Raw genomic sequence first — 25,684 nt, 5'->3', positions numbered from 1 at the left:
GGGGGGGAACAGGGCCCAAAGCTGCCAAGACCCGACCAGACCCTCTTCCCAATGGCCCTGCATCGATACCACACCAGCCAGTGATCCATATAACCACGACTGAGGTGCCGAGGTTATTGGGACAGAAATGACAGCCAGTGACCCTCGGAACCCCAGAAGAGACCCCTGGGTGCACGTGGCAGCAATGTCAGGGGGTCGGCATTGCACAATGTGAACTGCGGCAGCCAGATCCACAACAGATTAACCATTACAGACACCACCATACCGTACAGTTACAGGGAGTAATGGGAGGAACAGGAACAGGGGCACTAAGTGTAGCTACAACGTTAGGAATAGGTGACCACACGGAGCAGGTCCAAATCACCAGGGGAACGGAGCATCCTGGGAATAGACTTACTGGAACAATTGGGAGCTGTCATTGATGCAAAGGCAGCTTCTATAACCCGACATAATCCCCTTAGATGGGTCCAATCGGGGCAAAGGAAAGGATGTACGATTCCCAGGTACCGACGTGGGGCTGCTTGACCTCACTAAGCCATGCCCTGAGGCTGGGTGACCTCACTAAGCCCCACCCTGGGGCTGGGTGACCTCACTAAGCCACGCCCTGAGGCTGAGTGACCTCACTAAGCCCCACCCTGGGGCTGGGTGACCTCACTAAGCCACGCTCTGAGGCTGGCTGACCTCACTAAGCCCCACCCTGGGCCTGAGTGACCTCACTAAGCCACGCCCTGAGGCTGAGTGACCTCACTAAGCCCCACCCTGGGGCTGGGTGACCTCACTAAGCCACGCCCTGAGGCTGGCTGACCTCACTAAGCCCCACCCTGGGCCTGAGTGACCTCACTAAGCCCCACCCTGGGCCTGAGTGACCTCACTAAGCCCCACCCTGGGACTGGGTGACCTCACTAAGCCACGCCCTGAGGCTGGCTGACCTCACTGAGCCCCACCCTGGGCCTGAGTGACCTCACTAAGCCATGCCCTGAGGCTGGGTGACCTCACTAAGCCCCACCCTGAGGCTGGGTGACCTCACTAAGCCATGCCCCGAGGCTGGGTGACCTCACTAAGCCATGCCCCGAGGCTGGGTGACCTCACTAAGCCACGCCCCGAGGCTGGGTGACCTCACTAAGACACGCCCCGAGGCTGGGTGACCTCACTAAGCCCCGCCCTGGGGCTGGGTGACCTCACTAAGCCCCGCCCTGGGGCTGGGTGACCACACTAAGCCCCGCCCCGGGGCTGGGTGACCTCACTAAGCCCCACCCTGGGGCTGGGTGACCTCACAGAGTCCCGCCCTGGGGCTGGGTGACCTCACTAAGTTCCGCCCTGAGGCTGGGTGACCTCACTAAGTTCCGCCCTGAGGCTGGGTGACCTCACTAAGTTCCGCCCTGTGGCTGGGTGACCTCACTAAGCCCCGCCCCGAGGCTGGGTGACATCACTGTGGATAATGGGATTCCAGATGCTGTAGTAGCCCAAAGACATGGAGACAGATTCAGGGCAGTGGGCTATTACTCGGCACAAATGGATTCTGTTGCAAGAGGCAGCACCGATGTGTGGGGCCTTAGCGTGCGCCTCACGGGCGATAAACGTGTCAGGATCCATTACATTGATGGGAAAGATAGTCCTCCACAATCCTCACACCGCAGTCCAATGCCCAGGAGCTGGAAGACTGTTTATACAGCAGAATTCTATTGCTAGCTCGCTTTGGGCCCCATTCCATCTCTGGTTGCAACCACTGACATCAACCTCATCGCCGACAAAGAAGGAGCCGGACATCGCTGACACGGACATCAATGATCGCATGTTTACTAATGTCACCATGTGTGTCAGGACACTGTGTATATATTAGGAGAGACATAAGGGGAGGAGTTATACAGGTTTTTATTATTACAGCACCCAGGATGCATGTACCAATGGGACTTCACACATTCATGCAGGGCAGCTTATATGAATTAGCTGTGATTCTGAAATACCTGGGCCCGAGATATCTGAAGGCAGTGGGGCAGGTTAACAGGGTGGTGAAAAAGGCACATGGATCACTTGTCTTTATCAATCGTAGCATAGATTACAAAAGCATTGAAGTCATGTTGGAGTTGCATCGAACTTTGGTGCGGCTACAGCGGGAGCACTGTGTGCCATTCTGGTTGCCACATGATAGGAAGGAGGTGATTGCACTGGAGTGCTGTCTCCATGAGTCTTTGTGTCAGCTGAGCCGAAAACAAGAAGTGAAATCCCTCACGTCAGAGGCAGCTTAACACTTAGTTAATGAAAAAGCACCGACTCGGGATAAACACGGCTTTTCCCACCATCACCGTCAGTGGGATAAACACTGCTTTTCCCATCATCACCGTCAGTGGGATAAACACGACTTTTCCCACCATCACCGTCAGTGGGATAAACACGGCTTTTCCCACCATCACCGTCAGTGGGATAAACACGGCTTTTCCCATCATCACCGTCAGTGGGATAAACACGGCTTTTCCCACCATTACCGTGAGTGGGATAAACACGGCTTTTCCCACCATCTCCGTCAGTGGGATAAACACGGCTTTTCCCACCATCACCGTCAGTGGGATAAACACGGCTTTTCCCACCATCACCGTCAGTGGGATAAACACGGCTTTTCCCACCATCACCGTCAGTGGGATAAACACGGCTTTTCCCACCATCACCGTCAGTGGGATAAACACGGCTTTTCCCACCATCACCGTGAATGGGATAAACACGGCTTTTCCCATCATCACCGTGAATGGGATAAACACGGCTTTTCCCATCATCACCGTCAGTGGGATAAACACGGCTTTTCCCACCATCACCGTCAGTGGGGTAAACACGGATTTTCCCATCATCACCGTCAGTGGGAAAAACACGGCTTTTCCCACCATCACCGTCAGTGGGATAAATGCTGCATTTGCATCTCACCATTGCACTCAGCCAAATTCTGGAAACGTTCCTGCCTCAGTCTCCATATTTACACCAGGATTTACCTGTATTGGAGGTGGAACAGTGAAGATGGATAGATTGATCCTGAGATTAGTAGAGTAAAACTGCCGATATTCTCCCAAGCTCAGAGAATGCAACATACAAGATTCCGAGAGGCTTTGACAAATTGTTTCCATTGGTCTCGGAATCTAAACCACGGGACACAGTCTCAGGATCAGAGGATCAGAGTGACATTGCTGTGCAGGGTCACAGATCTGTGAAGACAGCAGGACAAGTAGACAATGTGGTTCAGAGGGCCGATGGGACTCGTGCCTTTATTAACCGAGTATAGAGTACAAGAACAGGGAGGATATGATGGAGCCGTATAAAACAATAGTCAGACACCAGCTGGAGCAGTGTGTGCAGTTCTGGCTCCCACACTGTATAAAGGAAGTGATTGCTCTGGAGAGGGAGCAGAGGAGACTTACCAGGATGTTGTCTAGGCTGGAGCGTTTCAGCTGTCGAGAGGCTGGTTAGGCTGGGGTTGTTTTCGAGGGAACACAGAAGGCTGAGGGAGGACCTGATTGAAAAAATATTGGAGCGGCACGGTGGCACCGTGGTTAGCACTGCTGCCTCACAGCGCCCGGGATTCGGGTTCAATCCCAGTTTTTGACTTTCGGTTGAATGTATCTTGGTGACTTGCTGCAGTGCATCTTGTCGATGGACCATACGCTGCCATTGTGTCAGTGGTGGAGGGAAAGATGTTTCATTTGGTGGATCAGGTGCAGATCAAGAGGACTTTTCTCCTGGATGGTGTCTCCAGGCAGGTGGAGAGTACTTCACCACACTGTCTTTTGGGAAAGTTAGGAAATTAGTTAATTGCCTCAATTCTCAGTCTTTGACTTGATCTTGCTGTCACAGTGTTTATCTGACGAGCCCAGTCCTGTTTCTGGTCAATGGTAGTTCACTGGATGTCGATAGTGAAGGTTTGAGCAATGGTATATCGAATATATGGTTACATTATTGGAGATGGTCATCACCTGGCAACTTTCCTCAGCTCACTCAGAGTAAGCGATGCCGAGGGAGGGACAAGGTTAGTGACCCTCCACCAGACTGGACCACATGAAGCATTGGATCAGATACCAAACCAGATCACTATTCCAGAGCATACAGCATCACCGAGCCGTTCTGCTACCCTACTCCAAACCATCTGTACCCCCCACCCCACCATCACAGCGCCAGGGGCCTGGGATCCACTCCAACCTTGTGTGTGGAGTTTGCACGTTCTCCCCGTGTCTGCGTGGGTTTCCTCCGGGTGCTCTGGTTCCTCCCACAGCCCATAGATGTGCAGTTAGTTGGGTTAGCCAGCCTAAATTCTGCTATAGTGACCAACAGGTTAAGTGGGGTTACAGGGACAGAATGGGGGATTGCGCATAGGTAAGGTCCTCGTTCAGAGGGTCAGTACAGATTCTCAGATCATTTCGGGCTGAGATGAGGAGAAATTTATTGTCAAAGTGTTATGAATCTTTGAAGATCTCCACTCCAGAGAGTGGTGGAAGCTCCAGCATTGAAGACATTTCAGGCTGGGGAGAGACAGATTGTTGGTCTCAAAATTAAGGGATGTGTGCGGGAAGTTTCTACACAGAGGGTAGTGGGTGCCTGGAACTCGCTGCCGGAGGAGGTGGTGGAAGCAGGGACGATAGTGACGTTTCAGGGGCATCTTGACAAATACATGATGAATAGGATGGGAATAGAGGGATACGGACCCCGGAAGTGTAGAAGGTTTTAGGCCAGATGGGCAGCATGGTCGGCACGGGCTTGGAGGGCCTTTTCTTTGTTCTTTGTTGGGAGTGGCCCGGGAAAGTGGAGGTGAAGCCCAAGGTCGGCCATGATGGTTTTGAATGGCCGAACAGTCTTGACGGGCCGAATGGTCTCCTCCTGCTCCTATCCCTTTAGTTCTTCAAAATTGCGAGCTTTCATTGTCAGAGACCCTGGGAAAATGCCAGGCTGAAGCAGAGAGAGGAAGATGAAGCAGCTGGAGGACAGAGGCACAGAAAGATCCCACTGGGAGGAACAAGCCAAATGTCAGTCTCAGCGTCAGAATGAGTTTCAATCTGGACCAGGATGGTTTTCACTCCCAATCAGATCATCTGTACATTTCTCCAACAGAAACACCTTTCACACCTTGTGGTCAAGCATTTATAGATTTATTGAGCACACACTTCATGCAATAACATTGAAACACCCGCTTAACCGATCAGCCCACATGTGATGGTGAGGGATTCGAACATCTTACACTTCTCAGCTTAATATTCAGTGAAACAAACTCCCCACAATCCCAATCCTCGGGACAGTCGACTGCTTCATTCGAGACCTTTCTGACCACAGGTTTGTGGCTGTGAAAGTCCATTAATGGGAAGCTCACAGACCTGATTGTGTAATAGAAACAAGAGACAAACCAGTGAGCTGTAAATGCTGAGGCGGTCAGGCAGTAACTGGAGAGAATCCCAGTTACTGTTTCAGGGTCAGGAGCCAAAGCATTGCGCTCAAACAGGAAACTGGGGTTTTCTCCACAGCCGCTGCCTGACTGGCTGAGAGTTCAGTGTCTGCAGGAGTTTTCCCGGATATTAGTCCTGATCATGGCTCCCTCACACGAGCAGGTTCCAGCTTCACGCTGCACAGTTGTGACCAACAGGACATTTCCACCGGGTCTATTGGTTGACATGAGTGACGGTGGGAACACATTGCTCTCTGCTCCATCAGGAATATCGCTCCTCCAGATAAGGAGGATCTGATTGGACCCACCACATATCGGAAAAGCTGATCCCCTCCCTTGTTTCATTGAGCTCCTGGGATCAGTTATCAAATATTTCACTTTGATCAACAGAATGTGTTCCTGTGAAGGAAACAAGAATCCTGGATTTTATTCTGTCCCAACAACACCATTGTCGAGGAACCCTGAGGGAAAGGATGATCTCTACCCAGAGATTGTGCTGGGATTCACTGTTGTCTGGACACCCATTCTCGCTGCTGACAAATCTCTGAATTCAGCAACTGGACACAGATCTTTATAAAATCCTCTCATTCAGCAGAAGGTTAAAAAGGGTCATTTGGGGTCAGTCTCTGTCCCACAGCCCAGTGGTCAGGAGTTCCACATGGACGTTATAATTCCCTATTCCACAAAGCAAAAACTAAAAGCTCCCACATTCCCCAATATGAAGAAGAATCAATCACGATGTAACATTAACACAGCGAGCGATTAACCCTTTGCTCGCTGCTGAACATTGGAAAGCTATTACTGAGCCAAGCTGTGAACACACAGGTCACTAGGTGCTCACTGGTACAATTCATCACCCTCAATCTTCTGGAGCAGCCACAGCCCAGAGCTAATCGTCTCCGACACTCAAATGAAGGTCCAGATCCGGGAATCGATTCCTGAGCGACAGCTTCAGCTACATCACAGACAGGAGAAATGATTAATATTGCAGTGAGGGTGGGGGGAATGTGGGGTAGTGTTTGGGGACAAAAAGCCACCTTCACTGCCAATCACTGGCTGGAACGGCACAGGCTGCAAGGAACGGGGCAAATTGCTGCCAATATTTGGAATGGAAAGATCCGAGGGAGAAATGGATTCAGGGACAGACAGTGTGGGAGAGGCTGCGAGAGTAACAGAGAAAGTGGGAGACAGAATCAGGCAGAGAGAGAGAGACTGGAGTGGAAAGAAGGAAGGAGAGAGAGAGTGGGGCAGACAGGAGCAGAGAGAGAGAGAGAGAGAGAAGGTGTTATAATCTTTGTTGTAGCCCCAAAGCGAGAGAATCAGAGGTGACACACGGTGCAAGGGGTTTATTTACAAAATGCTGCTCAGACAGGGCACACTGGTGAACTCCACAAAAGCCCACAGAGCGCTCCGATTCTGTCATTGCGTAACACGTGACATTAACACGTGGGTGGCACGGCGGCACAGTGGTTAGCACTGCCGCCTCACAGCACCAGGGACCCGGGTTCAATTCCAGCCTCGGGTGACTGTGTGGAGTTTGCACGTTCTCCCCGTGTCTGCTTGGGATTCCTCCGGGTACTGCGGTGTCCTCCCACAGTCCAAAGATGTGCAGGTTAGATGGGGTTATGGGGCTACGGGGAGAGGGCAGGGGAGTGGGCCGGGATAGGGAGCTCATCCCGAGGCTCGGTGCAGACGTGATGGGCTGAATGGCCTCCCTCGGCACTGTCGCGATTCGAGGGATTCGGTTGTTATATTACACCAGCCAATGCTGTTACTCTGATACATAACAGAAAGTAAAAGATGGGCAGATGGAGACAAAGCAAGAGATTGAGAGAGAGAGAGAGAGAGAGAAGGTGAGAGAGGGAGTGTGTGAGAGAGAGAGACAGAGGACAGACAGAGAGTGAGGCACCAGCAGAGATAGACAGAGAGGACAGAGAGAGTGAGGGAAAGATGCAGAGACAGAGAATGACAGAGAGAGAGAGAGGGGGTGACCCCGGGGTCAGCAGTGCAATGTGGGACTGCTTCACATCTCATTCTGCCCCTTGTTGTGTGAGGAGATCAGCCCAATGGGACTGACTGTGACAAAGCCCCTGCTTTAGTTACACTGTCGAGGCTCTGACACCAACACAACAACAGGGGGAGGCCACTCAGCCCATCAAACCTGTTCCAGGGGACAGGAGGGCTGCCTGGGTAATATGAGGGTGAGCAGAGGGGGAGTGGAGCTGCTGTATGTGACGTGGAGACTCCTGATCTCTGAATTCAGGCAGTGAGAGGCAGGTGTTGGTGTCAATATTTAATCGCAGAACAGTTTCTCACCTCCAGAATGATTTTCTGAATCGATGCAAGATCAAAGTCTCCCATTAATTTGATCACCAGTTTAAACTCTTTGCCGTTAACTCCTAAAGACAACAATCACAGCATGAGAATGTTAAACACACTAATCACAGCTCAGAATGTGTGTGCACAGCAAGAAGTCTGACATCATCAGGTTAAAGTCCAACAGGTCTGTTTGGAGCATGTGTGTGTGAGAGAGACAGCAAGATAGAGAGAATGTGTGTGTGTGTGAGAGAGAGACAGCAAGATAGAGAGAATGTGTGTGTGTGTGAGAGAGAGACAGCAAGATAGAGAGAATGTGTGTGTGTGTGTGTGTGAGAGAGAGACAGCAAGATAGAGAGAATGTGTGAGAGAGAGGCAGCAAGATAGAGAGAATGTGTGTGAGAGAGAGACAGCAAGATAGAGAGAATGTGTGTGAGAGAGAGAGACAGCAAGATAGAGAGAATGTGTGTGGGAGCGAGGCAGCAAGATAGAGACAATGTGTGTGAGAGAGAAAGACAGCAAGATAGAGAGAATGTGTGTGAGAGAGCGACAGCAAGATAGAATGTATGTGAGAGAGAGACAGCAAGATAGCGAGAATGCGTGTGTGTGAGAGAGAGAGCAAGATAGAGAGAATGTGTGTGTGAGAGAGACAGCAAGATAGAGAGAATGCGTGTGAGAGAGACAGCAAGATAGAGAGTGTGTGTGTATGTGAGAGAGACAGCAAGATAGAGAGAATGTGTGAGAGAGAGGCAGCAAGATAGAGAGAATTTGTGTGTGAGAGACAGCAAGATAGAGATAATATGTGAGAGAGAGGCAGCAAGGTAGAGAGAATGTGTGTGAGAGAGAGAGACAGCAAGATAGAGAGAATGAGAGTGTGAGAGAGAGACAGCAAGATAGAGAGAATGTGTGTGAGAGAGAGACAGCAAGATAGAGAGAATTTGTGTGTGAGAGACTTACAGCAAGACAGAGAGAATGTGTGTGAGAGAGAGACAGCAAGATAGAGAAAATGCGTGTCAGAGAGACAGCAAAATAGAGAGAATGTGTGTGTGTGTGAGAGAGAGAGCAAGTTAGAGAGAATGTGTGTGTGAGAGAGCAAGATAGAGTGAATGTGTGTGAGAGCGAGAGACAGCAAGATAGAGAGAGTGTGTGAGAGAGAGACAGCAAGATAGAGAGAATGTGTGTGTGTAAGAGAGAGACAGCAAGATAGAGAGAATGTGTGAGAGAGAGACAGCAAGATAGAGAGAATGTGTGAGAGAGAGAGACAGCAAGATAGAGAGAATGTGTGTGTGAGAGAGACAGCAAGATAGAGCGAATGCGTGTGTGAGAGACAGCAAGATAGAGAGAATGTTTGTGAGAGAGAGACAGCAAGATAGAGAGAATGTTTGTGAGAGAGAGACAGCAAGATAGAGAGAATGTGTGTGTGAGAGAGACAGCAAGATAGAGCGAATGCGTGTGAGAGAGACAGCAAGATAGAGACAATGTGTGTGAGAGAGAAAGACAGCAAGATAGAGAGAATGTGTGTGAGAGAGAGACAGCAAGATAGAGAGAATGCGTGTGTGTGAGAGAGAGAGATAAAGATAGAGAAAATGTGTGTGTGTGAGAGAGAGAGAGCAAGATAGAGAGAATGTGTGTGTGAGAGAGAGACAGCAAGATAGAGAGAATGTGTGTGTGGGAGACAGCAAGATAGAGAGAATGTGTGAGAGAGAGGCAGCAAGATAGAGAGAATGTGTGTGAGAGAGAGACAGCAAGATAGAGAGAATGTGTGAGAGAGAGGCAGCAAGATAGAGAGAATGTGTGTGAGAGAGAGACAGCAAGATAGATAGAATGTGTGTGAGAGAGAGACAGCAAGATAGAGAGAATGTGTGTGTGAGAGAGAGACAGCAAGATAGTGAGAATGGGTGTGAGAGAGAGAGACAGCCAGATAGAGAGAATGTGTGTGGGAGCGAGGCAGCAAGGTAGAGACAATGTGTGTGAGAGAGCGACAGCAAGATAGAATGTATGTGAGAGAGAGACAGCAAGATAGCGAGAATGCGTGTGTGTGAGAGAGATAGCAAGATAGAGAGAATGCGTGTGAGAGAGACAGCAAGATAGAGAGAATTTGTGTGTGAGAGACAGCAAGATAGAGATAATGTGTGAGAGAGAGTCAGCAAGGTAGAGAGAATGTGTGTGAGAGAGAGACAGCAAGATAGAGAGAATGTGTGTGAGAGAGAGAGACAGCAAGATAGAGAGAATGAGAGTGTGAGAGAGAGACAGCAAGATAGAGAGAATGTGTGTGAGAGAGAGACAGCAAGATAGAGAGAATTTGTGTGTGAGAGACTTACAGCAAGACAGAGAGAATGTGTGTGAGAGAGAGACAGCAAGATAGAGAAATTGCGTGTCAGAGAGACAGCAAGATAGAGAGAATGTGTGTGTGTGTGAGAGAGAGAGCAAGTTAGAGAGAATGTGTGTGTGAGAGAGCAAGATAGAGTGAATGTGTGTGAGAGCGAGAGACAGCAAGATAGAGAGAGTGTGTGAGAGAGAGACAGCAAGATAGAGAGAATGTGAGTGTCAGAGAGAGACAGCAAGATAGAGAGAATGTGTTTGTGTGAGAGAGACAGCAAGATAGAGAGAATGTGTGTGAGAGATAGAGACAGCAAGATAGAGAGAATGTGTGTGTGTCAGAGAGAGAGAGCAAGATAGAGAGAATGTGTGTGTGTGTGAGAGAGACAGCAGGATAGAGAGAATGTGTGTGAGAGGGAGAGACAGCAAGATAGAGAGAATGTGTGTGAGAGGAAGAGACAGCAAGATAGAGAGAATGCGTGTGAGAGAGACAGCAAGATAGAGAGAATGTGTGTGAGAGAGAGAGACAGCAAGATAGAGAGAATGTGTGTGTGTGTGAGAGAGACAGCAGGATAGAGAGAATGTGTGTGAGAGGGAGAGACAGCAAGATAGAGAGAATGTGTGTGAGAGAGAGACAGCAAGATAGAGAGAATGCGTGTAAGAGAGACAGCAAGATAGAGAGAATGTGTGTGTGTGAGAGAGAGAGCAAGATAGAGAGAATGTGTGTCTGAGAGACAGCAAGATAGAGAGAATGTGTGTGAGATAGAGAGACAGCAAGATAGAGAGAATGTGTGTGAGATAGAGAGACAGCAAGATAGAGAGAATGTGAGTGTGAGAGAGAGACAGCAAGATAGAGAGAATGTGTGTGTGTCAGTGAGAGACAGCAAGATAGAGAGAATGTGTGTGTGTGAGAGAGAGACAGCAAGAGAGAGAGAATGTGTGTGTGAGAGACAGACAGCAAGATAGAGAGAATGTGTGTGTAGCGCACAATGACTTACGAGAGAGACGAATAGTGATGAAGTCGATGAGGCTTTATTAAGCGTGACTTGTTCCCCGCAGTTCAGCAACAGACTGGAGCTGCGGGGAGAAGCCCAGGTTCTTATACTCCGCCTTCAGGGCGGAGCTACGGATCAACAGCCAACCAGAACCCAGGATCTGTCAGCCAATAGCATCACGGCTTCACAGTCCCACATAACCCCTAATGCATACTACCACATTCACCCCTTGTTAAAAATGAACCCGGCGGGGTGGTGCTTCACATGGTGGTAGGGGTTTACAAGGCTGGTCCTGGGAGGAGAACATTTTTGGCATGTCCTTTCAATGCTCTACACTTTGCCCTACATTGGGCTATGTACAGGGTTTGTGAACTATTTACAATATTCGTAAGAGGAAAAAGAACATTCTCGTTAAAGTCCACAACATTCTTGTGTTACACCGATGCCACGAGTCGAGCGGGCGGTCTTGTCTTCCTTTTCGATCGCCTCGGTCCCGGTGGTGGTGCAGGTGCTTGTTCCCGCGTTGTCGTCTCCGGGAGCTTTTCGGTGTCTGCTTCTGTTTCACTCCTGGTCGGACATGGGAGGAGGACCGATCCTCCCGGGAAGGGGGCGGTCGCGGGGTGCGCCGGTGGCAGGGAGGGGGTGATGGTTGTCGGGGGGGGGCGGGTGCTTGTTGCCGGCGGGCACCAGGTCTCGCAGGGAGACGGTGTTCTGTCGGCCGTTGGGGTACGCCACGTAGGTGTCCTGCGGGTTCGCGTGGAGGAGATGAACCCTCTCGACCAACGGATCCGACTTGTGCGCCCGCACATGTTTCCGGAGCAAGATGGATCCTGGGGCCGCCAGCCAGGTCAGCAGCGACGTTCCGGAGGAGGACTTCCTGGGGAAGACAAGGAGGCGCTCATGAGGCGTTTGGTGGTACACTGTGGTGGTACACAGCAGCGACCGGATGGAGTGGAGAGCGTCCGGGAGGACCTCCTGCCACCGTGAAACTGGAAGATCCCTGGACCGTAGGGCCAGTAGGGCGGTCTTCCAGACCGTGCCGTTCTCCCTCTCTACTTGCCCGTTCCTCCGGGGGTTGTAGCTGGTCGTCCTGCTCGACGCTATGCCCTTGCTGAGCAGGAACTGGCGCAGCTCGTCACTCATGAAGGAGGACCCCCTGTCGCTATGGATATATGCGGGGCAACCGAACAGTGTGAAGATGGTGCTAAGGGCTTTAATAACTGTGGCCGCTGTCATGTCGGGGCAGGGGATGGCGAAAGGGAAACGGGAGTACTCGTCCACCACGTTCAGGAAGTATGTGTTTCGATCGGTGGAGGGGAGGGGCCCTTTGAAATCCAGACTGAGGCGTTCAAAGGGGCGGGAAGCCTTGATCAGGTGCGCTCTATCTGGCCTGAAAAAGTGCGGTTTGCACTCTGCGCAGATGTGGCAGTTCCTTGTGACTGTACGGACCTCCTCCACGGAGTAGGGGAGGTTGCGGGACTTTATAAAATGGTAGAACCGAGTGACCCCCGGGTGGCAGAGGTCCTCGTGGAGGGTTTGGAGACGGTCTATTTGTGCGTTGGCACATGTGCCGCGGGATAGGGCATCGGACGGCTCGTTCAGCTTTCCGGGACGCTACAGGATCTCGTAGTTGAAGGTGGAGAGCTCGATCCTCTACCTTAAGATCTTGTCGTTTTTGATTTTGCCCCGCTGTGCATTATCGAACATAAAGGCTACCGACCGTTGGTCAGTGAGGAGAGTGAATCTCCTGCCGGCCAGGTAATGCCTCCAATGTCGCACAGCTTCCACTATGGCTTGGGCTTCCTTTTCCACTGAGGAGTGGCGAATTTCTGAGGCGTGGAGGGTTCGGGAGAAGAAGGCCACGGGTCTGCCCGCTTGGTTAAGGGTGGCCGCTAGAGCTACATCGGAGGCGTCGCTCTCGACCTGGAAGGGGAGGAACTCGTCGATGGCGCGCATCATGGCCTTTGCGATATCCGCTTTGATGCGGCTGAAGGCCTGGCGAGCCTCTGTCGACAGGGGGAAGGTCGTGGTCTGTATTAGTGGGCGGGCCTTGTCTGCGTACTGGGGGACCCACTGGGCGTAATATGAAAAAAACCCCAGGCATCGTTTCAGGGCTTTGGAGCAGTGGGGAAGGGGAAATTCCATAAGGGGGCGCATGCGTTCGGGGTCTGGGCCTATTATCCCATTGCGCACTACGTATCCCAGGATGGCTAGCCGGTTTGTGCTAAACACGCACTTGTCCTCGTTGTATGTGAGGTTCAAGGCGTTTGCGGTCTGGAGGAATTTTTGGAGGTTGGCGTCGTGGTCCTGCTGATCGTGGCCGCAGATGGTTACGTTGTCGAGATACGGGAACGTGGCCTGTAACCCGTGTTGATCAACCATTCGGTCCATCTCCCGTTGGAAGACCGAGACCCCGTTTGTGACGCCAAATGGGACCCTGAGGAAGTGGTATAGTCGCCCATCTGCCTCGAAGGCTGTGTACTTGCGGTCACTTGGGCGGATGGGGAGCTGGTGATAGGCGGACTTGAGGTCAACGATGGAGAAGACCTTATATTGGGCAATCCGATTTACCATGTCGGATATGCGGGGGAGAGGGTACGCATCTAGCTGTGTGTACCTGTTGATGGCCTGGCTATAGTCTATGACCATCCTTTGCTTCTCCCCGGTCTTTACTACTACCACCTGTGCTCTCCAGGGACTATTGCTGGCCTGGATTATGCCTTCCTTCAGCAACCGCTGGACTTCGGACCGGATAAATGTCCGGTCCTGGGCGCTGTACCGTCTGCTCCTAGTGGCGACGGGTTTGCAATCCGGGGTGAGGTTTGCAAACAAGGATGGTGGTTCAACTTTGAGGGTTGCAAGGCCGCAGATAGTGAGTGGGGGTATTGGGCCGCCGAATTGGAAAGTTAGGCTCTGCAGGTTGCACTGGAAATCTAATCCCAGTAATGTGGGCGCGCAGAGTTGGGGAAGGACGTAGAGCCTGTAGTTTTTAAACTCCCTTCCTTGCACCGTTAGGGTCACTATGCAGAACCCTTTGATCTCTACGGAGTGGGATCCTGCAGCCAGGGAAATCTTTTGCGTACTGGGACGGATGGTCAAAAAACAGCGTCTTACCGTGTCGGGGTGGATGAAGCTTTCGGTGCTCCCGGAGTCGATCAGGGAAGGTGTCTCGTGTCCGTTGATCAGCACCGTTGTTGTCGTCGTCTGGAGCGTCCGGGGCCGTGCTTGATCCAGCGTCACCGAGGCCAGATGTGGTCGTAGTGTCTCAGCGTCTTCTTCGGACCCCGTGGAGCCGTCGATGCTGGGGTCCATTGTTGTCAACCAAGATGGCGGCGTCCATGAATCGCACGCGGCCGGGGGTGGACAAAATGGCCGCCCCCATGGATCGCACGTGGTTGGGGGTGGACAAAATGGCCGCCCCCACGGATCGCACGTGGTCGGGGGTGGACAAAATGGCCACCCACATGGATCGCACGTGGTTGGGGGGTCACAAGATGGTGGCGCCCATCCTCCCCTCGTGGTGGCCGGGACCCAAAATGGCGGCGCCCGCGGGTCGCACATGGGGCGCTGGGGGGGTTGGGGAGCGTATGGGATGCGCTGGACTCTTTCTTCTCCGGGGACAGCGGCGACCCCCCGGGACCGGCACACAGCCGCGAAATGGCCCTTTTCCCCGCATCTCTTGCAAGTCGCTGCACGGGCCGGGCAGCGCTGCCGGGGGTGTTTCGCCTGCCCGCAGAAATAGCAGCGGGCCCCCCCGGGATGATCTGGTGTCTTAACCGCGCAAGCCTGTGAGGGAGGGGGGGGGAGGGGGTTTGTCGCGACGGGGGTCCACGGAGCCTAAGGGACTGCCGGGCGGTCGGGGCCGCAGGCGCGGGCGTTTTGCTAGGCCACATCTAGGGAAGCTGCAACGGCCCGTGCCTCTGAGAGTCCTAGCGACTCTTTTTCTAAAAGTCTTTGGCGGATTTGGGGAGAGTTCATACCTGCCACAAACGCATCGCGAATTAACATGTCCGTGTGTTCAGTCGCGTTTACCGGCGGGCAGCCGCAGCCCCGTCCCAAAATTAGCAGCGCGGCGTAGAACTCCTCTAGCGATTCTCTGGGACTTTGCCGTCTCGTTGCGAGTTGGTAGCGTGCGTAGACCTGGTTCACTGGGCGAACGTAGACGCTCTTTAGTGCTGCGAGCGCCGTCGGGAAATCCTCTGCGTCTTCTATGAGAGGGTAAATTTCCGGGCTTACCCTTGAGTGCAGGACCTGTAGTTTCTGGTCTTCTGTGATCCGGCCGGGGGCCGTTCGGAGGTAGCCTTCGAAACAAGCCTGCCAGTGTTTAAAAACTGCTGCCGCGTTCACTGCGTGGGGGCTGATCCTCAGGCATTCTGGGGCGATCCTGAGCTCCATAGTCCTTTAAGCACGCTTAATAAATTGTAGCGCACAATGACTTACGAGAGAGACGAATAGAGATGAAGTCGATGAGGCTTTATTAAGCGTGACTTGTTCCCCGCAGTTCAGCAACAGACTGGAGCTGCGGGGAGAAGCCCAGGTTCTTATACTCCGCCTTCAGGGCGGAGCAAGGGATCAACAGCCAACCAGGACCCGGGATCTGTCAGCTAATAGCATCACGGTTTCACAGTCCCACATGACCCCTAATGCATACTACCACAGTGTGTGAGAGAGAGAGACAGCAAGATAGAGAGAAAGTGTGTGTGAGAGAGAGACAGCAAGATAGAGAGAATGTGTGTGAGAGAGAGACAGCAAGATCGAGAGAATGTGTGTGTGAGAGAGAGAGACAGCAAGATAGAGAGAATGTGTGTGTGAGAGAGAGAGCAAGATAGAGAGAATGTGTGTGAGAGAGAGAGAGACAGCAAGATAGAGAGAATGTGTGTGTGAGAGAGAGAGCAAGATAGAGAGAATGTGTGTGAGAGAGAGAGAGACAGCAAGATAGAGAGAATGTGTGAGAGAGAGACAGCAAGATAGAGAGAAAGTGTGTGTGTGAGAGAGACAGCAAGATAGAGAGAATGCGTGTGAGAGAGAGAGACAGCAAGATAGGGAGAATGTGAGTGTGAGAGAGAGACAGCAAGATAGAGAGAATGTGTGTGTGAGAGACAGACAGCAAGATAGAGAGAATGTGTGTGAGAGAGAGAGACAGCAAGATAGAGAGAATGTGTGAGAGAGAGACAGCAAGATAGAGAGAAAGTGTGTGAGAGAGAGAGATAGCAAGATAGAGAGAATGTGTGTGAGAGAGAGAGACAGCAAGATAGAGAGAATGTGTGTGTGTGAGAGAGACAGCAAGATAGAGAGAATGTGTGTGTGAGAGAGAGATAGAGAGATAGAGAGAATGTGTGAGAGAGAGACAGCAAGATAGAGATAATGTGTGTTAGAGAGAGGCAGCAAGATGGAGAGAATGTGTGTGAGAGAGAGAGATAGCAAGATAGAGAGAATGTGTGTGAGAGAGAGAGAGACAGCAAGATACAGAGATTGTGTGTGAGAGAGAGACAGCAAGATAGAGAGAATTTGTGTGTGTGAGAGACAGCAAGATAGAGAGAATGCGTGTGTGTGTGAGAGAGAGAGCAAGATAGAGAGAATGTGTGTGTGAGAGAGACAGCAAGATAGAGAGAATGTGTGAGAGAGAGAGACAGCAACATAGAGAGAATGTGTGCGTGTGTGAGAGAGAGATAGCAAGATAGAGAGAATGTGTGTGTGAGAGAGACAGCAAGATAGAGAGAATGTGTGTGTGAGAGAGACAGCAAGATAGAGAGAATGTGTGTGTGAGAGAGAGACAGCAAGATAGAGAGAATGTGTGTGAGAGAGAGACAGCAAGATAGAGAGAATGTGTGTGTGAGAGAGAGACAGCAAGATAGAGAGAATGTGTGTGAGAGAGAGACAGCAAGATAGAGAGAATGTGTGAGAGAGAGAGACAGCAAGATAGAGAGAACAAAGAACAACCAAAGAACAAAGAACAAAGAAATGTACAGCACAGGAACAGGCCCTTCGGCCCTCCAAGCCCGTGCCGATCATGCTGCCCGTCTAAACTGAAATCTTCTACACTTCCGGGGTCCGTATCCCTCTATTCCCATTCTATTCATGTATTTGTCAAGATTCCCCTTAAATGTCCCTGTCGTCCCTGCTTCCACCACCTCCTCCGGCAGCGAGTTCCAGGCACCCACTACCCTCTGTGTAAAAAACTTGCCTCGTACATCTCCTTTAAACCTTGCCCCTCGCACCTTAAACCTATGCGCCCTAGTAATTAACCCCTCTCCCTGAGGAAACGACTCTGACTATCCACTCTGTCTGTACCCCTCATAATTTTGTATACCTCTATCAGGTCACCCCTCAACCTCCGTCGTTCCAGTGAGAACAAACCGAGTTTATTCAACCGCTCCTCATAGCTAATGCCCTCCATACCAGGCAACATTCTGGTAAATCTCTTCTGCACCCTCTCTAAAGCCTCCACATCCTTCTGGTAGTGTGGCGACCAGAATTGAACACTATACTCCAAGTGTGGCCTAACTAAGGTTCTATACAGCTGCAACATGACTTGCCAATTCTTATACTCAGTGCCCCGGCCAATGAAGGCAAGCGTGCCGTATGCCTTCTTGACTACCTTCTCCGCCTGTGTTGCCCCTTTCAGTGACCTGTGGACCTGTACACCTAGAGAGAGAGATAGAGACAGGGAGAGAGAACTTCCTGTACAAAAACAAGACAAAATACCATGAGAAACCTAACAAACAATTTGGTACAAGGCAAAGCTGCCAGAACTCAAGCCAGTGCATGCACAACCGCCCCGCCCCCTCCCCCGACTCCAGCAACAGCCCCACATTGGTGGAGAGGAGTCCGCACGCAGCACAGTCCACCGGGAAAGGACAGGCAGAGCACAGTGAGGAGAGAGAGAGAACACGCCTCCCCCTGACTCACACCAGGAAGGACCCCTCCATCCCAGGTGCACAGAAGCCGGAGTGCCGCAACTGGCGAGCACCCAGCTGCTAAGCCCAAAGTAACAATACAGAATAAAAATACAATAATACCCAAGTAATCCCCCAACGATAAAACAAAACCAACATTCGTACAGCAGTGCTGATATTCAATTGGGCCACCGCACTGCTGCTCTCACAGTTCCAGCATCCATTCTCCAGACACCATCCACTCCAAAAGTGAGTCCGTTCTCCTCCACTTTCAGCCTGACAGTGGGCCAATCAAAACCGCCCCGTGCTCCACTCCCAGACAGTAAGCCAAAAGGCAGCCAGTAACAAGTATAGGTCCCAGGCGTGACAACTGCTGGCAGACAAACTCTATCCTCTCTCTCCCCTGCACTCCATCCAACTGCTCGTGGCACTGCTCTCCCTTGCTGTAGTCCAGGCTTCAAAGTCCGGAAAGGCAGCCGACATACAGAATAACAGACCAGGTCCGGGAGCGGAGGTACAGCCAGAAACAGCAGCAGCTCAGAGATAAACAGCCTGCATGTGACAGGCCTGAGATTCACCAGTGTGAAATGCTCAGGTGACTAGGAGGCAGAGCTCCATCCTAATTGGAGGAACTCCCCACAGAATATAACCCCAACCTGGAAGCATTTCAGGAAGTGAAGCGGAACGGATCGGATCAGATCAGTCTGGCCTCTCGGGGAGCCTTTGCCTCCATCTCCAACGCCCCTCACTCACTCCATCCCACTCCCCTCACTCACTCCTTGCAAAGGAATAAAAGCCACTCCCTCAGTTGGGGATTTGATGATTGCTGCGGGAGTTTTCCGGGTGAAGTTTCAGTTCAAATGCTGGTACCTGATGATGATGATGCAGCATTTGAAGATGCAATGTGTGACCGAGTGGTCTGTGGTCTGAGCGGCAGAGTGGTCTGTGGTCTGAGCGGCAGAGTGGTCTGTGGTCTGAGCGGCAGAGTGGTCTGTGGCCTGGGTGGCGGAGTGGTCTGTGGTCTGTTTGGCAGAGTGGTCTGTGGTCTGAGCGGCAGAGTGGTCTGTGGCCTGGGTGGCGGAGTGGTCTGTGGCCTGGGTGGCGGAGTGGTCTGTGGTCTGAGCGGCAGAGTGGTCTGTGGCCTGGGTGGCGGAGTTGGAACTACAGCATCAGCTGGAAATAAGGGACACAAAGAGAGGGAGACTGAGTGAGGACAAAATCACAACATCAAAGCAATAATTCAGCAAATGAGAGAGAGGAGGCGGAACAGCCTCCACAATCATACAAATGTGACTCCTACCCAGACTGGTCCCCACACGGACAGTCCACATACTCCTGACCCCATAACAAACCCCTCCACCCACCAGTAAGCAACCCCCATGGTATCCCCCAAATCCGACCCCCACCCACACGAGATTCTCTTCCCCTTCCACAGTCCCTCAGGGGCTGGTTTAGCTCACTGGGCTAAATTGCTGGCTTTGAAAGCAGACCAAGGCAGGCCAGCAGCACGGTTCAATTCCCGTACCAGCCTCCCCGAACCGGCGCCGGAATGTGGCGACTAGGGGCTGTTCACAGTAACTTCATTGAAGCCTACTTGTGACAATAAGCGATTTTCATTTTTTCATTTCATTCACTGACCCAACACCCCTCTCTCCAACCCCCACCCACCCCACCACCAATCCCCCCGATCCCACACACCAAACCTCAACCCGAATCAGCTGGCCTCTGGGGTAGAACATAGAAAAATACAGCACAGAACAGGCCCTTCGGCCCACGATGATGTACCGAACCTTTGTCCTAGATTAATCATAGATTATCATTGAATTTACAGTGCAGAAGGAGGCCATTCGGCCCATCGAGTCTGCACCGGCTCTTGGAAAGAGCACCCTACCCAAAGTCAACACCTCCACCCAACACCAAGGGCAATTTTGGACACGAAGGGCAATTTATCATGGCCAATCCACCTAACCTGCACATCTTTGGACTGTGGGAGGAAACCGGAGCATCCGGAAGAAACCCACGCAGACACGGGGAGGACGTGCAGACTCCGCACAGACAGTGACCCAAGCCGGAATCGAACCTGGGACCCTGGAGCTGTGAAGCAATTGTGCTATCCACAATGCTACCGTGCTGCCCTGAAGAACAAATAAATCTACACTATATCATTTTACCGTAATCCATGTACCTATCCAATAGCCGCTTGAAGGTCCCTAATGTTTCCGACTCAACTACTTCCACAGGCAGTGCATTCCATGCCCCCACTACTCTCTGGGTAAAGAACCTACCTCTGACATCCCCCCTATATCTTCCACCATTCACCTTAAATTTATGTCCCCTTGTAATGGTTTGTTCCCCCCGGGGAAAAAGTCTCTGACTGTCTACTCTATCTATTCCCCTGATCATCTTATAAACCTCTATCAAGTCACCCCTCATCCTTCTCCGTTCTCACGATAAAAGGCCTAGCACCCTCAACCTTTCCTCATAAGACCTACTCTCCATTCCAGGCAACATCCTGGTAAATCTCCTTTGCGCCTTTTCCAAAGCTTCCACATCCTTCCTAAAATGAGGCGACCAGAACTGTACACAGTACTCGAAATGTGGCCTTACCAAAGTTTTGTACAGCTGCATCATCACCTCACGGCTCTTAAATTCAATCCCTCTGTGAATGAACGCTAGCACACCATAGGCCTTCTTCACAGCTCTATCCACTTGAGTGGCAACTTTCAAATATGTATGAACATAGACCCCAAGATCTCTCTGCTCCTCCACATTGCCAAGAACTCTACCGTTAACCCTATATTCCGCATTCATATTTGTCCTTCCAAAATGGACAACCTCACACTTTTCAGGGCTAAACTCCATCTGCCACTTCTCAGCCCAGCTCTGCATCCTATCTATGTCTCTTTGCAGCCGACAACAGCCCTCCTCACTATCCACAACTCCACCAATCTTCGTATCGTCTGCAAATTTACTGACCCACCCTTCAACTCCCTCATCTAAGTCATGAATGAAAATCACAAACAGCAGAGGACCCAGAACTGATCCCTGCGGTACGCCAATGGTAACTGGGATCCAGGCTGAATATTTGCCATCCACCACCACTCTCTGACTTCTATCGGTTAGCCAGTTCGTTATCCAACTGGCTAAATGTTCCACTATCCCATGCCTCCTTACTTTCTGCAGAAGCCTACCATGGGGAACCTTATCAAATGCCTTACTAAAATCCATGTACACTACATCCACTGCTTTACCTTCACCCACATGCTTGGTCACCTCCTCAAAGAATTCAATAAGACTTGTAAGGCAAGACCTGCCCCTCACAAATCCGTGCTGACTATCCCTAATCAAGCAGTGTCTTTCCAGATGCTCAGAAATCTTATCCTTCAGTACCCTTTCCATTACTTTGCCTACCACCGAAGTAAAACTAACTGGCCTGTAATTCCCAGGGTTATCCCTAGTCCCTTTTTTGAACAGGGGCACGACATTCGCCACTCTCCAATCCCCTGGTACTACCCCTGTTGACAGTGAGGACGAAAAGATCATTGCCAACGGCTCTGCAATCTCATCTCTTGCTTCCCATAGAGTCCTTGGATATATCCCGTCAGGCCCGGGGGACTTGTCTATCCTCACGTTTTTCAAAATGCCCAACACATCTTCCTTCCTAACAAGTATTTCCTCGAGCTTACCAGTCTGTTTCACACTGTCCTCTCCAACAATATGGCCCCTCTTATTTGTAAATACAGAAGAAAAGTACTCATTCAAGACCTCTCCTATCTCTTCAGACTCAATACACAATCTCCCGCTACTGTCCTTGATCGGACCTACCCTCGCTCTAGTCATTCTCATATTTCTCACATATGTGTAAAAGGCCTTGGGGTTTTCCTTGATCCTCCCCGCCAAACATTGATCATGCCCTCTCTTAGCTCTCCTAATCCTTTTCTTCAGTTCCCTCCTGGCTATCTTGTATAGCTCCAACGCCCTGTCTGAACCTTGTTTCCTCAGCCTTACATAAGTCTCCTTTTTCCTCTGAACAAGACATTCAACCTCTCTTGTCAACCATGGTTCCCTCACTCGACCATCTCTTCCCTGCCTGACAGGGACAGATATATCAAGGACACGTAGTACCTGTTCCTTGAACAAGTTCCACATTTCACTTGCGTCCTTCCCTGACAGCCTATGTTCCCAACTTATGCACTTCAATTCTTGTCTGACAACATCGTATTTACCCTTCCCCCAATTGTAAACCTTGCCCTGTTGCACGCACCTATCCCTCTCCATTACTAGAGTGAAAGTCACAGAATTGTGGTCACTATCTCCAAAATGCTCCGCCACTAACAAATCTGTCACTTGCCCTGGTTCATTACCAAGTACTAAATCCAACATTGCCCCTCCTCTGGACGGACAATCTACATACTGTGTTAGAAAAGCTTCCTGGACACACTGCACAAACACCACCCCATCCAAACTATTTGATCTCAAGAGTTTCCACTCAATATTTGGGAAGTTAAAGTCGCACATGACTTCTACACTGTGACTTCTGCACCTTTCCAAAATCTGTTTCCCAATCTGTTCCTCCACATCTCTGCTACTATTGGGGGGCCTATAGAAAACTCCTAACAAGGTGACTGCTCCTTTCCTATTTCTGACTTCAACCCATGCTACCTCAATAGGGTGATACTCCTCGAACTGCCTTTCTGCAGCTGTTATACTATCTCTAATTGATAATGCCACCCCCCCCCCCCCACCTCTTTTACCACCCTCCCTAATCTTATTGAAACATCTTTAACCAGGGACCTCCAACAACCATTTCTGCCCCTCTTCTATCCAAGTTTCCGTGATGGCCACCACATCGTAGTCCCAAGTACCGATCCATGCCTTAAGTTCACCCACCTTATTCCTGACGCTTCTTGCGTTGAAGTATACACACTTCAACCCATCTCCGTGCCTGCAAGTACTCTCCTTTGTCAGTGTTCCCTTCCCCACTGCCTCACTACATGCTTTGGCGTCCTGAATATCGGCTACCTTAGTTGCTGGACTACAAATCCGGTTCCCATTCCCCTGCCAAATTAGTTTATACCCTCCCGAAGAGTACTAGAAAACCTCCCTCCCAGGATATTGGTGCCCCTCTGGTTCAGATGCAACCCGTCCTGCTTGTACAGGTCCCACCTTCCCCAGAATGTGCTCCAATTATCCAAATACCTGAAGCCCTCCCTCCTACACCATTCCTGCAGCCACGTGTTCAGCTGCATTCTCTCCCCATTCCTAGCCTCGCTATCACGTGGCACCGGCAACAAACCAGAGATGACAACTCTGTCTGTCCTGGCTTTTAACTTCCAGCCTAACTCCCTAAATTTGTTTATTACCTCCACACCCCTTTTCCTACCTATGTCGTTGGTACCAATGTGCACCACGACTTCTGGCTGCTCCCCTCCCCCTTAAGGATCCTGAAGACACGATCCGAGACATCCCTGGCCCTGGCACCCAGGAGGCAACATACCTTCCGGGAGTCTCGCTCGCGACCACAGAATCTCCTATCTATTCCCCTAACCATTGAATCTCCTACTACTATTGCTTTTCTATTCTCTCCCCTTCCCTTCTGAGCCCCAGAGCCAGACTCAGTGCCAGAGACCTGGCCGCTGGGGCCTTCCCCCGGGAGGTCATCCCCCCCAACAGCATCCAAAACGGTAGAGAATCCCAAACAGTCACAACTCTGTCAGTTTATCATTTTTTAAAGTTTCCCTCCCTCTCGGCCCGAACTGGCTTCCCCGTATTTTGAATTTGTGCCTCATGGTTCCAGACTCCCAAACCCGGGAAAACAGCTCAGCCACGCCCACCCTGAGCCACACCCACCCTGAGCCACACCCACCCTGAGCCACACCCACCCTGAGCCACACCCACCCTGAGCCACACCCACCCTGAGCCACACCCACCCTGAGCCACACCCACCCTGAGCCACGCCCACCCTGAGCCACGCCCACCCTGAGCCACACCCACCCTGAGTCACACCCACCCTGAGCCACGCCCACCCTGAGCCACGCCCACCCTGAGCCAAACCCACCCTGAGTCACACCCACCCTGAGCCACACCCACCCTGAGCCACACCCACCCTGAGCCACATCCACCCTGAGCCACGCCCACCCTGAGCCACACCCACCCTGAGCCACACCCACCCTGAGCCACACCCACCCTGAGCCACATCCACCCTGAGCCACGCCCACCCTGAGCCACATCGAGCCTGTCTCTGCATTAAGTATGTTTTAGGTTTCAGTGAGAGTTCATCGGGTCAGAGAGTTTCACAACACAGAAAGAGGCCCTTCAGCCCATCGGGTCAATGCTGGCCGTCAAACACCCGTCTATTCCAATCCCATTTCCCAGCACTTGGTCTGTTGTCTTGTTTGCTTTGGCATTTCAAGTGCTAAACGCTACTTAAATGTTGTGAGGGTCCCTCCTCCACCCCCCTTTCAGGCAGCGAGTTCCAGATTCCCACCTCCCTCTGGGTGAAAAAGCTTTTCCGCAAATCCCCTCCATGTCTCCTGCCGCTGGTCTGAAATCTGTGCCCCCTGATTATTGGCCCCTCAACTGAGGAGAAAGGTTTCTTCCTGTCCACCCTTTACATGTCCCTCAAATTGTGTACACCTCACTCCGGTCCCCCTCGGCCTTCTCTGCTCCATGGAAAACCGCAGCCTAACCAGGGGAGCGTGGTAGCACAGTGGTTAGCACTGTTGTTTCACAGCTCCAGGGTCCCAGGTTCGATTCCCGGCTGGGTCACTGTCTGTGCAGAGTCTGCACATTCTCCCCATGGCTGTGTGGGTTTCCTCCGGGTGCTCCGGGTTCCTCCCACAAGTCCTGAAAGATGTGCTGTTAGTAATTTGGACATTCTGAATTCTCCCTCTGTGTCCCCGAACAGGCGCCGGAATGTGGCGACCAGGGGATTTTCACAGTAACGTCATTGCAGTGTTAATGTAAGCCTACTTGTGACAATGAAGATTATTATTATTAGAGCTGGAACACTCCAACCCAGGAACATCCTGGTGAATCTCCTCTGCACCCTCTCCAATGTAATCACATCCTACCTCTAGTGTGGTGACCCAGAACCGTACACAGTTTCCCAGCCAGGGTCTAAGCAGTGTTTTATACAGCTCCATCATTACCTCTCTGCTTTTATATTCTATGCCATGGCACGTATCCTATATGCTTCTTAACCACCTTATCTACCTGTCCCGCTGCCTTCAGGGATCTGTGGACATGAACCCGAAGATCCCGCGGGTCCTCTGTGCTTCCTCCTTTCCTGCCGTTCACTGTACATTCCCTTGTCTTGTTCCTCCTCCCAAAATGCATCACCTCACACGTTTCAGGGTAAATTCCACTTGCCGCTGTTCTGGCCCTCTAACCAGCCCGTCTATATCATCCTGAGAGAATACATGTCTGGGTTCTTCAAACTCTCTTTGTAAGACAGACCAGACACCCCACGAACAAGTCTGGTGAACCTTCGGTAAACTCCAGCAATGGGAATAATATCCTTCCTCGGGTAAGAAGGGGATTTGAGGAAAACAGTTTTTACCCAGAGGGTGGTGACGGTCTGGAACACACTGGCTGGGAGGGTGGTGATGGTCTGGAACACACTGGCTGGGAGGGTGGTGACGGTCTGGAACACACTGGCTGGGAGGGTGGTGACGGTCTGGAACACACTGGCTGGGAGGGTGGTGACGGTCTGGAACACACTGGCTGGGAGGGTGGTGGAGGCGGTT

General features: G+C 51.4%; 1 protein-coding gene across 1 annotated transcript in view; it reads right to left on the bottom strand.

Moving 5' to 3' along the window:
• Positions 1–5,098: 5,098 nt before the first annotated feature.
• The window catches only part of LOC140402501 (uncharacterized), a 58,541-nt gene continuing 37,955 nt past the window's right edge, over positions 5,099–25,684 (bottom strand). Inside the window, exons 6-8 of the mRNA XM_072490344.1 lie at positions 18,807–19,109; positions 7,727–7,809; positions 5,099–6,365 (exon numbers count right to left, since the gene is read on the bottom strand). Of these exons, the coding sequence (XP_072346445.1) occupies positions 6,300–6,365; positions 7,727–7,809; positions 18,807–19,109 (452 nt within the window). The 3' untranslated portion in view covers positions 5,099–6,299. The remainder of the gene's footprint in view (positions 6,366–7,726; positions 7,810–18,806; positions 19,110–25,684) is intronic.

Source organism: Scyliorhinus torazame, chromosome 25 (assembly GCF_047496885.1).
Source record: "Scyliorhinus torazame isolate Kashiwa2021f chromosome 25, sScyTor2.1, whole genome shotgun sequence".
Taxonomy (NCBI): domain Eukaryota; kingdom Metazoa; phylum Chordata; class Chondrichthyes; order Carcharhiniformes; family Scyliorhinidae; genus Scyliorhinus; species Scyliorhinus torazame.
The sequence above is the reverse complement of the archived record's forward strand: the minus strand, read 5'-3'. Positions and strand labels throughout refer to the sequence as shown.